Genomic DNA, 14,644 nt, shown 5'->3' with positions numbered 1-14,644 from the left:
TGACGATAAAGACCAACATTTGCCAATACTCTGTACTGTTTTAGTTATTTGGCTTTCATCAGTTACTGAACATTTAAATGGAATACCAGAAGCAATCTTGGCATTAATGTGCACATATACTAAATGTAATATAAAATTTATATATTATATCTCTAATGCAGTCATTTAGCATTCATCAATTTCAGTTATTCATGAAAATAAAAAGCTGGGTATATTCTTGGCATTAATAAATTTCTTATATAGTAAATATATAAATATATATTTATGTTATATAGTAATATCACTGTATCACTGTCATCCCGTTGTTCATCGATCTGCTCAAGCAGGTGCCAGTAATGTCTTCATTCGTTCCTGTCGCATGCTATTGTAGCCCACTGGCATCTGCTCGCTCCAGGAACACAAAGAGCATGTTGTTGTTACTGTTTCTGGCATATCAAATATGTCACGGGTAGCTTGCCAGGCTCTGCTGTATATAGTAATATATTTATATGTAATATAGTCATGATTATAGAATTTTCTATGAAGACTAGAACACAAGGTTAGGAAAAAGAAACCAATGTGGAAGGGATTGCTGTTTTGGACAGAATAGATAGGAAAGACTATGTAAATGAGCAGGCACTATGACAGAGAAATGAGTGAAGGGAAGGGGAAAGCCACATGCATATCCTGAGTGTCCCAGGAAGTTAAAACAGGAGTCTAAAGGTCCTGAGGCAAAATCAGGAATGTGTATTCTAGGAACAGGAAAGAGACCAGGTGACATTAGTGGAACATGGAGCTGTAAAAAATGAGATAAGACTTTGGGAGAGAATAGGGAAGCCTGCAGGTCTTATAAACTTTAATGAACGTTTATAATTTTATTTATTTATTTATTGCTTTTTGGGTCACACCCAGCGATGCACAGGGGTTAACTTCTGGCTCTGCACTCAGGAATTACTCCTGGCAGTTCTTGGGGACCATATGGGATGCTGGGAATCAAATCCTGGTGGCCGTGTGCAAGGCAAATAAATGCCCTACCCACTGTGCTATCACTCTAGCCCCTAGAACAATAGAGCTTCTACGATGGTTTACAGGTATGACATAATTACATTTTTATATTATGGGCTTAAGTTTGGCTTTTATAAGAGAATAAATTATAAGAAAGCGATTGTAAAAATAGGAGATTCTTGTACTAAAACGAACAGGGAATGATAATGATAAAATGATAGTTCATGGGATAGAGAAAACTGCGTAGACTCAAAATATATTTTACCTTGTTGCCAAACTTCAGTTTGTATGCACTGGAAAGGAAAAAAGTGAAGATGATTTCATATATTTTTGGCCTGAACAATAGATTGAATGGAGATGCCAATGACCAGAGAAGTATTGGGCAGAGAGCAAGAATAAGTTTCATTTTGAGTATGTGGAATTTGAGACAAGTGGAGTTTCAGACTAAACAGCTATAAATGCAATTCTGAATTGAAGGAAGCTGGGTACTTTCAGTGCAAAACTGTTTGGAAACTCTCTGCCAATTTCCTTAGCAAGACATTATTTAATTCCCTTGGGGCAAGGAATAATCCTTTCCTTAGAAGAACATATTGCTTGAGAAAATACTAAGTCATAAAACTGAGCTTTGAGATACCATAATGTTTAATTGCCAGAAAAGTAAACAGCAAAGAATTCTGGAGAATATTGACATAAAATTAAAGAATGTGAGATATTATACTTGAATGGAAAAAAATTCCTTCCTTCCAGTAGTAGCAGAATGACCAACTACAGCAGTTATTACTGAAAGAGAGAATAGAATGAGAATGGAAAATTGAAATTAGCAATATGGTATTCAGTGGTGACCTAGCCAAAATAGTTGAGTCTGAGCAAAAAAGATAAAAGTTCCTGGGATCGATTGAGGCTCCAAGAAGTAGTACAGCAGATAAGGACCTGCCTTGTATCGGCCAACCTGAGTCAAGTCCCAGCATCCCAAATGGTCCACCAAGCACCACCAGGAGCAATTTCTGAGTGCAGAGCCAGGAGTAAGCCCTGAACATCACCAGGTCTGACCCAGAAGCAAGCAAACAAACAAACAAGAAAAAGCAAGCCTGATAGGATTGGGAGAAAAGAGAAAAAGAAACAGAAGCATAAGTCCAGAAAAATATTGATAGCTTATGGCAGCAAAGGTTTAATGGAGTGGTACAGGGGGAGAAAAGTATAACCAATATTTTGCTTTTATGCAGATGAAATAGATCTTTATATATTAATGAAAATAATGAGGGTAAAAAAAGGAAATAATGAGGTCCAAAAGAACAATTTACTACAGATAATCAAATAATTATAGTAATGAAACCTTTGATTATATAAAAGTGAATGTTTTGTCTAAGAATAAATGGTTTCATAATAAAACAATGATGGTTTGGGTTTAGAGGCACATCTAGCATTTACATAAAACAAGGGAACATGCAGAAACACAGATGGGGAGGGACTGATATTTGCTCTTATTTGCTCTTGGGAGATAGTGATCAGATTACTTCTATTTGCTTCAATTTTCAAAGTGAAATAAGAAGCAGTATTATAAATTGAGGAAAAAGAGAGGAAGATATGTAACATTAAAGAGGGAGCAAAAGGTGTTAAACAAGCCCTCAGGAGAGTGGGAAGACAAGGTTACTGAGCCACAATGAGACCCAAAGGTGAGCATATATGAATGTAAAGTGAGACCAACATATTTACATCATTTTATAACCATTCATATATTTTCAATTTTGATGATGCAAGTTAATGTCATCTCCCCAATGATAGAGACATAAAAGTTTTAGTAACCTCAATATAGTGCCTGATACAAAGAAAGGATTGAAATCTATCTGGACTGATGAAATAACAGCCATTTTACTTATAGCCAGCTTTATTTATCATAATATTCCCAGTACCTATCACGGAGCCTGGTGCATAGCAGGTCCCTAAATATTGACTGAAAAATGAATGATCCACTTAACCCACTTATTCTGAAGAGTTCTTCCCCCACTCAACTTAAAAAATTTATATTCTACTGCATAGTTTCGTTGGAATCTCAAGAGCACCTAAAATTCAACAGACCTAAGACTTCTACCTCCTCCTTCTCTTAAGCTATTAGCAGCATGAACATCCTGGCATTTGCCCTGGTGGCAAGCCCAGTCTTCCTTTCTAATCACCGTATCTACAATAGAGAAGTCCATAATTCTCATAAATTTTTTTTATCACACTGAGTGAAATCATCAAAATGCTTCAAACAATGCCTGGCACAAAGTACCCATCAATTTCAACTATTACCATCTCTAAGTCCTAAAAAGCAAATATTTTTACATTTTTGAAAGGAGGGTTTTTAACCATGAGTGTATCATAGATTAATTAGATGTGTTTTTAAGTAGCATATTGCATCACAACACCCTTTCAGTCAAAGATGTCTTAAATGTGAATGAATATAGTAACATAATTCCTCTTCATTATGCCCATCTATATCAAATTGGCAATTACCTCATGCCAGATGTACTTCAAATTCTAAATTTTCTCTCTCCCCCACTGTTACAATCTTACTTTAGACTTTCATTTTCTGTCACCTAAACAGTGAAGTCGCTTCCTCAATAGTCTCCTGGCTGCCTACGGAGCCTTTATGCTTTCCTACCAGAATGGGCCTATTTTGCCAATGCTTAACTCATTCATTTTCTGCACAAATACCTACAGAATGATAGTCAAATTCTTTTTCAAGGCACACCTGGCTCTCACACTTTTCCAGTCTTACCCTATAACTCCCAGCCAAGGTGAAATCATTTCTGCAGGTGGACATCACTTGACCCATTGTGCTGTTCCCTACCTCCATGTCTCAGTCACTCTGGACTCTCTAGTAAGACACATTTGCATCTGCCTGTTTAACAGCCAGGAATCCCTCTGGCAATAAATAACCAAAAAGCAACCAGTCATGACTTAAACAAATAGGAAGGAGTCCATAGGTGAACATTCCCAGGTTGATGCAATAGCCCAATAATGCTGGGAGAAGCCAAGTCACTTTCCAGCTTTGGGAGGTACCTATCGTGCAGACTTTCATCTGTCTCCTGTGTAGCTTTACCATCTAAAGACGACCATGGGAAAATGAAGGGTCACATTCATTTTCCATGCAGGAAGAATGTGGAGGTTTACTTAGTGGTATAGCTCCTGAACCTTTCTCGAAGAGCAAAAGTTTCTCATAAGTTCCCCATGACATTGTTCCACTTAGATATATCTGTATCTAAGATACTGCATATCAAAGACATACAGTAGATCATATAATCTTGAAGATGGATACAGAGGTTTGTGTCAGTATTTATGCCTAGGAGCAAGATCTACAATGATAGGCTGGACTAATAATCTGAATTATTTTTAAAAACATTATATTAGTGAATCACCATAGGATACAGTCACAAACTTACGAACTTTCGTGTTTACATTTCAGTCATACAGTGATCGTTTACATCCCTCCATCAGTGCCCATTCTCCTCCACCAATGATCCCAGTATCCCTCCACCACCCCACCCCAACCCCCACCACCCCACCCTGCCTCTGCAGCAGGGCATTCCCTTTTGTTCTCTCTCCTTTTGGGTGTTGTAGTTTGCAATAGAGGTATTGAGTGGTCTATAGTCTTTTTCAGCACTCATCTTTCAACCCGAATGGGTCCTCTCAACATCCTTTACTTGGTGTTCCCTTCTCTACCTCAGCTGCTTTTTCCCCCAGCATGTGAGGCCGGTTTCCAAGCCGTGGAGCAGACCTCCTGGTCCTTATCTCTACTACTCTTTGGGTGCTAGTCTCCCATTCTGTTACTTTATATTCCACAGATGAGTGTGATCTTTCTATGTCTATCTCTCTACGTCTCATTTCACTTAACATGATGCTTTCCATGTTGATCCACTTATATGCAAATTAACCTGAATTATTTTATATTTCTCACAAGATTATATTTTAGGACTCTACACAGGACTGGAGTGATAGCACAGCAGGTAGGGTATTTGCCTTGCACGCAGCCAACCAGGGTTCAATTTCTCTATCCCTCTCAGAGAGCCCGGCAAGCTACCGAGAGTATGAGAATATCTCACCCACCCGGGAGAGCCTGGCAAGCTAACCATGGCGTATATGATATGCCAAACACAGTAACAAGTCTTACAATAGAGATGTTACTGGTGCCCACTCGAGCAAATCGATGAACAAGGGGACGACAGTGCAACAGTGCTACAGTATACACACATGTGTATAGATATAAATATGTAAGCATAAATGTCATATAATATATACACTTAAATATATTTATTCTGTGGATATTTATTAAGCACCTAGAACATACACTGTAGCACTGTAGCACTGTCATCCTATTGTTCATCGATTTGCTCTACTGGGCACCAATAACATCTCCACTGTGAGACTTGTTACTGTTTTTGGTGTACTGAATACGCCACAGGTAGCTTGCCAGGCTCTGCCATGCAGGCAGGATACTCTCTGTAGCTTGCCGGGCTCTCTGAGAGGGATAGAGGAATCAAACCTGGGTTGGCTGTGTGCAAGGCAAACGCCCTTCCCAATGTGCTATAGCTCCAGTTGACCTGGAACATACAAGTACTGTTATAGGCACAGGGCATATGAAAATAAATAGCAAAATTATTTCTTTTGTGAAAATTTTATCCTAATACTTTGATTCACGGATTAAATATCTACTCAGTTATTTTATTTACAGATTACTCTTCAAGGACACAATACTTCATTGATATATAACAAAAATAACCAAACTCCTGGTGAAAAATCAATATGGTACTAATTAATCATAATTCATGTATATAACAACCATGAAAAAATTCTCAGTGTGCAGATATTTATACTAGCATGGTAAATTATTTTCAATAAATACCTTAGTGAAAGCATCCTAGGGCATAGTAGTATAGTTAAGCAACAAAAAGCAGAATTCATATGAAAATTTATAACTAATCTCAAGGGACACTAAATAACCAAACCTCTTTGCAAACAAAGAATAAAATTACAAGAACCAAAACATATTACAAAGCCAAAGTAATAAAAATAGTTTTGGTACTAGCATCAGACAGGCAAATAGATCAATGGAAGAGATAGATTACTTAGAAGAAGAAAAAAAAAAGAAAACCCTAATATATAGTAAAAACTTTTCAACATAGTGGCAAGACCACTCGCTGGGGAAAGGGAAAGGTCTTCAACCTGATGTTGAAACCACTGAATATCCACGTGGAAAAGAGCAACATTGTAGTCTTTATTTTTCCTTAAAACCAAAAATAAAGTAAACTGAGTTAGGTACCAATGAAATACTGAAAACTACAAAACTCACAGCAGAAAGCATAAGAGAAAAATCTTCATGACATTGAATATAGCTAATGACTGTTTTAAAACAAGATTCCAAAAACCCAGTCAACAAAAATTTAAATAAATTATCAGGACTACATCAAACTTTTGAACTTTCATAAAAAAAGGACATAATTAACAGACTGGAGATAAATATGGAAAGAACCCAAATCTCTAATGACAGATGAATAGGTAAAGAAGTTGTGGCAAATACACACGGTGGAATATTACACAGCCATTAAAACATATAATCTTGACATTTGCTGCAACTTGGATAGAACTAGAGGCTATCATGCTAAATAAAGTAACTTAGAGGAAAATGGATAAGTACAAAGTGGATGATCTTACTCATCTGTGGTATACTGAGAAATAAAACAAGGGAAAAACAGTATGGAATTATGACAAACTATTGGCATCTGATTATAAAACTCAGATTACCAATGAGGTAGAAGGAAGAGGCAAACTAGAAGAGACATAAGGACATTGGTGTAGGATCTTTGACCCTTTGGCGGTAGGGGTGTGTAGTGACTGTGCACATAAAAAACATAAATGGTAACATTATCACTGTCACTGTCATCACTGTCATCCCGTTGCTCATCTATTTGCTCTAGCGGGTACCAGTAACATCTCAATTGTGAGACTTGTTGTTACTGTTTTTGGCATATCGGATATGCCACAGATAGCTTGCCAGGCTCTGCCATGAGGGCAGGATACTCTTGGTAGCTTGCCGGGCTCTCCGAGAGGGGCCATGTGCAAGGCGAACGCCCTACTCGCTGCGCTATAGCTCCAGCCCCTAATATTATCATCAACATAATACCTAAATAAGTAATCATTAACTAATAAATACAAATAAATTATATACAGATAAAATTAACATATTATAAAGACAACCTCAGGAAATAGGAAAATGATTTGCAAATCATATATCTGGTAGGTTGATATCCATAATAAATGAAACATTATACCACAGAAGAAAGTCAAATAACCAGATTCGATAAATGTCAGGAATTTCAACATAGATTCCTCCAAAGATGATATACAGATCGTCAATAGCCATAAGAGAATGTGTTTATTGGCCATTTATCATTCACTTTCAATTAATCATAAGAGAAATGCAAATCGAAACTACAATGATATATATATATACATATATATATATATCACTTCTAACCAATTAGGTCAACTGCTATTAAAAACAATAGAATTTGGATAATTGGAACTCTGCACAATTTGAGGGATTGTATAACAGTGTAGCAAACATGGAAAACAGTTTGGCAATTCTCAAAGAATTACAACTCTCAAATGATCTATCAGTTTCACTTCTGGGTATATATACCCAGAAGAAATTAAACAATTATCCCTTGCTCCCCAAGCAGCTGCACACCCAATTCATAGAATCACTAATCACAAGATACAAAAGGTAGAAGCAACCTAAATATCCATTGGCAGGTGAAACAATAAGCCAAATGTTGTATAGACATAAAATAAAATTCACTCAGCTTTAAGAAAATAGAAGCAAATCCTATCACATACTACAACATAGATGAACCTTAAGGACAATCAATATGCTAAGTGAAATAAGATACTCACCAAAAGCCTTTGATTCACTTAGATGTAGAATCTAAAAAACTCTAAACTCAGACCTTGGGACACCTGCTCATCTACCCATATGCACCAAGACCAGAGTTTGGTCCTTAGCACTGCAAGCTTTCCCAGGCACTACCCCGTGTGGCCCAGAAGAAACCCTTGAGCACTGCTACGGTTGGCCAAGTGGTCCCTGAAACTGTGCGGCCCTTCCTTGGAATGCCGGGAACAGGCCTAATCTTAGTTCCATTTCCATCTGCAAATGGGCTCTATAGCATCACTGGACATAGCCCTGGAGGCCCCTAAGTACTGCCTGGAAGTGGACCTGCAGGTCCCCATGATCACCCACGTGGCGCAGGTAATCCTCAGCACTGCTGAACCCGAGCAACACTGAATTCTTAGGTCTCCTTACACTATACCACAGGCATCAAGTTAGCCCAGAATCCCTTTGGAGACCCTGGGACTCCTGACTACCACCTGCAAGGCTAAGAACAAAAACGAAACAGAAACCCCACAAAACAAAACTTTCAAGTGCATGTAATCCAGCCTAGGCAATGCACCGTCCAGATTCATCATACAAAAGTACTTACATTTGGGGCCCAGAGGAATAGTACCCTGTCCAGGGTGCTTGCCTTGCACATATCTGAATTGGATTGGATCCCCTGCATTCCATATGGTTCCCTGAGCACTATCAGGGGTGATCCTTGAACAAAGACTAAGTCCTGAGCACTGCCAGGCATGACACCCACCCTACACACAGACACACACACACAAATCTCACTTGTACTTGCTCAGTAGTACCAGAGGTACTGAATACGTAAGGCCAGTCACTGAATTCTCTTGTTTGTGGTACGTTGTTTTAATCCACGCACGCATTCCTCTACATCATAATGTAGAATCTAGTAACATTATTTGTAGATATCAATGCTGGTTAGCGATCTGAACTAAGTTGATTTTACTTTAAACGAGACTTTTTTATATAATTTTGAAAAACTATACAAGCATATTGCTCGTACGGAAACAATCTGAGGATTTATTAAGCTTTTTAATCTTAGTTCTTTCAAGTACAGATACAAACACTTAATGTTTCTCCCTGAAAACAGAAAAGGAGGTTAATGGGATGGCACGAATGAGAAGCACGCTGAGGCTGAATAACATTTCTGTCTGTACACACTGACTCTCTGAACATCTGCAAGTTTCCAAAAAAAAAAAAAAAATCCTTGTTTAAAGACAGAACACCCACCATTTCTGAGAGAATAAAGACAGAATGCCCTGGACTGAACTTTCTGATTTTGAAGTTTGTTAATATGTAACCAGCTGAAATGTCTTTCACTGCAGTTCCCAGCAGGAACTACACTTAAAGTACTGCTATCTTCTCTAAATAAATAAATAAATATAAGCCAAGTAATGTAACAGTTGGTGTCTTCAGACACACTATATTCTACCCCTGACAAGAACTGCAGGAGTACAAGGAGTGAAAGAACTTTTCTGTTTATTTTTACCAAGACTCATGACCACCTAATGCTATTTTTCTAAATTCCCAAATATTTCTCCTCTCTCCTTACTGACATATATTCTCCACTATTTCGTTGCTTTCCTTTTCTCTTTATAAACTTCTTTTCTTTCTTCTCTAACTTTATTTTTCTCTCTAGCCCCTTACTAAAAAAAAAAAAAATCAAGCTTTTCCACATCCTTCAAAGGTGCACAGAACTTTTCCAAGTTATGTGTTGTTTTCTATTTAGGGAGTTGTTCCTTGGGTAACCTAACTTTATTTATTTGGACATGGTTCTTCAATCAAGGCCCAGATCAGATACGAAACCGACCTCTTCTTTGTCACCTAGATTCAAAATAGGCATTTTCGTGGGATAGGGGTATAGCATCACAATTTCAAAGAGCTACAGTATCTTGCATAAAACTATCTCTTGGTTGGTTTTTTTTTTAATTTTATTGAATCACCGTGAGATAGTTACAAGCTTTCATATTTGGCTTACAATCTAACAATGATCAAACACCCATCCCTCCACCATCGCACATTCCCCACCACCAATATTCCGGGTATACCCCGCCTTTCCCACCCTCCCCCTGCCTCCATGGCAGACAATATTCCCCATACTCTCTCTCTGCTTTTGGGCATTATGGCTTGCAACACAGACACTGAGAGGTCATCGTGTTTGGTCCATTATCTACTTTCGGCACATGGAGAGTATCATGCTAAGTGAAATGAGTCTGTCTCTTGCTTTGACAGCACAGTTTGCTGGAGAGGAAACTGGGGCTTAGGCAGGACTTGGTTGGCTAAGCCCACACGGGTGAGTCAGAAGGAGGACTCAGTCGTCCTGACAACTGACCCAGCTATTCAGTCATTTTTCCCTGTAGCTCATGTCCCCTCCTCTGCCAAGGAAACACCGCTGTGCCCGTGAGGGGAACATTTGAGATCCATTTGTCCTCTTCAGCCATGAGAACTCTTGACATGGCCTTGCTTCTCTCAAGAACAAGTTCCATTTCTGCTTTCTTCGTCTCCCCTCACATCCTTAGTCCTCTCTCGTGGGCTACCACTCCTCTACCTGGCATGGCGGACCCCCCACTTGACATTCTCTCCCCCCATTCTGCATCTGCATCTCAGTATGTCCAAGTCCCACAAAGAATCCTGCCTCTCCCAACATCTCTGTCAGCCCCGCCTGTCATTCTCCCGTCCTTCAGACCTACCCACTCTAGGAAACAGGCTGAAACCCCTATGATACCTCCCGCCCTCACAAGCTACCATCAGCCTTCTGTCCTACAGACACCAAAACAGCTGCACCCCAGTGTTCTCCTGGGCCCTCAATTCAGCGATGAGGAGGAAAGGGCGATCTGATTTCACAGTGATATTCAAATGAATAGCCGGGGATATAGCATCAACATTCATTATCAAGCATTATAATTTATGATGAAATGCAAAATAAATGCTATTATCATTTGTTTCTTCTATCTGAAGTAATTAATCTCCCAAATAAATATTACATTTTATGTCATCACTGTCATCACTGTCATCACGTTGCTCATCGATTTGCTTGAGCGGGCACCAGTAATGTCTCCATTGTGAGACTTGTTGTTACTGTTTTTGGTATATTGAATACGCCATGGGTAGCTTGCCAGGCTCTGCCGTGGGGGTGAGATACTCTCGGTAGCTTGCCGGGCTCTCCGAGAGGGACGAAGGAATCGAACCTGGGTCGGCTGCATGCAAGGCAAATGCCCTACCCGCTGTGCTATTGCTCCAGCCCACGTTTTATGTAGATCCTAAAAAACAATTTGAGTGCTTGAGTCCAGAGTTATAGTACAGCAGGTAAAGCATTTGCCTTTACCTGTCAGACCCAGGTTCAATCCCTGGCACCACGTATGATACCCCAAGTTTCCAAGAGTGATTCCTGAGCACAAAGTCAGAAGTAAGCTCTGAACACATTCTGGTGGGGTTCCAAGAAGTAAATAAAATCAATTTGACTTCTGTTATATTTTGAATTAACTTTTTCTAAAACCACCAATACTAGGAACCTTTTAAATTTTGTCTGTTAACACAGATGGCTTAGAATTCCTGCACCCCTACTACAAACACTCATCCTAGTCTTCTCCTGACATTTTTTATTCTAGAAAATCCTACTCAGTCCAATGAGTACTTATAAAACAGAGAAATAATACCAGAGAGATTGTTCAAGAGACTGGAGTGCATGCTTTGCATGCATGAAGCCCAGATTCAATCCTTGGCACCAGGGGAGACTACTGGAGAGGTCCCACATACATTATCAGGAGTAACCCCTGAGCACTGAGCTCAGGAGTAGCTCCTGAACACCACTGGTATGTCCCCCCAACAAAATTAAAATAAAACAACCAAAGAGTTGGATCTATATGGGTGCATGAATGCATGAAATAGTTTCTATGCAATGACTTCCGTAGGTTCAGCAGACTTAGAAGGCGGTAATGAAATCTTTGCATAGTAGGTGGGAAAGGTAATTGGGATCTCTCTGTGCAGTAGATGAGGCTTGTGCCTGGAGTCCTGCTATTTTCCCTTTCCTAGTTTCCCTTTCTTACTATCCAAAAATACACCCTTATTACCATGCTTCTAAGGTGTGGTTTTTCATCTGCAATGCAGCAATAGCCCTAAAATGAAAGCCTAGTGGTTTAATCCACTATCATTTGCAAAGAGGATTGCTAAATTCAAGAAGCTGCTTCACCGTTGGAGGTAGGCATATCTAATGGATTTTTTTGCAGGCACGCTGCCTTGTAGTGAAATCTCTATTTTGAGCCTGGTCAGTGTTGCTTAACTTGTAGCCTCTCTTGCCAACTATTCATGCAAGAGATGTGAGGAGTGCCATAAAAGGCCCTGTGGGGAAGTGGAGGGAGGGAGGGAGAGAGAGTGAAGAGGGTGAAAGCGGATTAGTTGCTTTACAGTAAAACTCAGAGAAACAACCCTTGCAGGTTTCATCCATCCAGGAATTCTGTTGAGCCCACCAGGAATTAACCTTGGCTGTAATTAGGTCCTGAGAGCAATGACCCTTTCGGGGCATGTCCAGAGCCTTCTCTGTTTAGACACCTTGTGTGGGTGGAACTTCCTGTTTACACAGAAAGCTGCATAAAGCCTGGAGGCTCTGAGGCGTGTCTGGGATCAGAGCAATTGCAGGGAGTGGGGTTCAGTCCGCCTGCGCTCCTTGCAGCATGGGGAAGAACAAACTCCTGCATCCTGGCTTTCTTCTCTTCCTGCTGGTTCTCCTGCCTGAAGATGCATTCATCGCTGGAAAACCGTGAGTTTCACACAGCATGAGCTGGAAACGTCTCCTTTGTCGCCCATCCTTCTCTCTAGCACGTCCTCCTCTTTCCTACATGACTGCCCCTTCTGATAGCCAAGGTCGTTTTTAACAACAGCTCATACGCCTGCTCTCTCCATTCTTCACTGGTTCTGAATCATTTTCAGCTTATTGATGAATCTCCAAATCTCAAAAATGTAAATACACAGTTTATAAAAAAAAAAAATTTTAAGGGACATTGGAATTTGGCACTTGGCAAAGGAATCAGTGCTCAGAGAAATATTTCAGTGGGCTCTGCTGAGACCACATGCTGTCTCTTTTGTCTTCTTTTACAGGGGGCGGGGGAGTTGAGGGGGTGTTGCTCCCAGCAGTGCTTGAGGCAGGGGGTGCGGGCCTGCGGGTTCAGTGCTCAGGGCCCAACAATGTCTTGCTGGTGGTGTGGGAGCCACCAGGTTGCCTCGGCAGTGCTGTGGCATCTCCAGGGTGACACCATCCAGTGCCATGGATCATTTCAGGACCTTTTGCATGCAAAAGACATAAGCTCCATCCGCTTCGCCTATCTCCCGGGCTCTTACTTCCCTTTCTTCATTGACCATCTTCTACTTGATAAGAGGAAGGCTAAGCTCTCCCTCAGTCAATGGTTACTCTGCCCTGTGGTGCTGACCTGCACGGCACTGTCGCACTGTCATCCCCTTGTTCATCCAGCGGGCACCAGTAAGGTCTCCATTGTGAGACTTGACCTAGTGTATAAAAATCTCTATCCTTCCAAATGAAAGAAGGACTTAAAATCCTGGAGTGGAGGAAGCAAAGGCGAGGGAGGTAGAGAGGGGGGTGGGGGAGAAGAATAATGCTTTGTTAACCAGGGGGGTGTGACAAATACTTTGTTTCAACCAAATTGAAGGAGGATGGAAAACGTCGGAGTTGAAAGAAGCAGCTGCTGATGGTGCTTTAACTGTCATTCCTTTACTTTGATGTGAATAATTTTGGGGGGACATACATCAACACAAACCCTCAGTAGTAACCAAACTGCTGTTAGATCTTGTTCAGTCTTTTCTTGATCACTTGTACCACTTGTCTCTTAGTCTTTGCAATAAGGAAAATTCCGCCATGTGCACAAATAAGTTTTTCTCACTACAGAAGGATTTAAAAGTATTTTGATTGTACATCTAATATTTATGAATCATAATTTATAATATTTTTATTTTGTTTGGATCAGCTGCCTGCTAGTAAGACCTGTGAGACTAACTCAATCCAAAAGAAAATAGGTAACCTGTGACTGACCTCAGTTCAATACTCACACTAAATGGTCCCCAGAGCACTATAGGCGGGACCCCTGAGCACAGAGGCAGGAGTACCCCCGGAGCACTGTTTTGTATGTGCAAAGAAAAAAAATTTTTTTAAAGATTGAACATTTATACCTTCATGGTCACATTGAACTTAAAAGTAGACTAAATGCAAAATTTCTATACCCATATAGAATATTGAATATATGTATATATAATGTGTTTTAAAATGTTTGCTCAGAAAGAAACAAGAGTGGCATACAGAACTTTCTAAAGCATAAAATAATTTAGAGTCAATGAAGTTCAGGAAAGACATAAGGGAAAATGTAAATTTACTGATCTTATGTATTTTTTTAAATGGGGCATGTTAGGTTTCTTGTTCTAATGCTTAAGAATCTATGGGAAACTTATGAAAGAGTAATATTAGCTTTAACTTCAAACATCACCAAACATGATATCTCTTTATTTAAACTTATTGTGAAAGTAGATATTTGCTTTCAAATGCATAAATATGCACAGTATCTAAAAATCACTTTAGAAACAAGGCTAATAAAATTATATATGAAATATGGACCATTTCTGTTTTGCTCATAGTCATCAAGACCCAAAATTCAATTGCTGAAAGACAATTTTGAATGTAGATATTGTCCAACCATGAGCTGAAAGGTAAACATTGAA

At 39.7% G+C, this 14,644-nt stretch overlaps 1 protein-coding gene across 1 annotated transcript in view; it reads left to right on the top strand.

Moving 5' to 3' along the window:
* The first annotated feature begins 12,340 nt into the window (after positions 1-12,340).
* Positions 12,341-14,644, top strand: part of LOC101549854 (alpha-2-macroglobulin) — a 45,305-nt gene continuing 43,001 nt past the window's right edge. Inside the window, exon 1 of the mRNA XM_055118153.1 lies at positions 12,341-12,680. Coding sequence (XP_054974128.1) covers positions 12,595-12,680 — 86 coding nt within the window. The 5' untranslated portion in view covers positions 12,341-12,594. The remainder of the gene's footprint in view (positions 12,681-14,644) is intronic.

The sequence above is a fragment of the Sorex araneus genome, chromosome 10, assembly GCF_027595985.1.
Source record: "Sorex araneus isolate mSorAra2 chromosome 10, mSorAra2.pri, whole genome shotgun sequence".
NCBI lineage: Eukaryota > Metazoa > Chordata > Mammalia > Eulipotyphla > Soricidae > Sorex > Sorex araneus.
The sequence above is the reverse complement of the archived record's forward strand: the minus strand, read 5'-3'. Positions and strand labels throughout refer to the sequence as shown.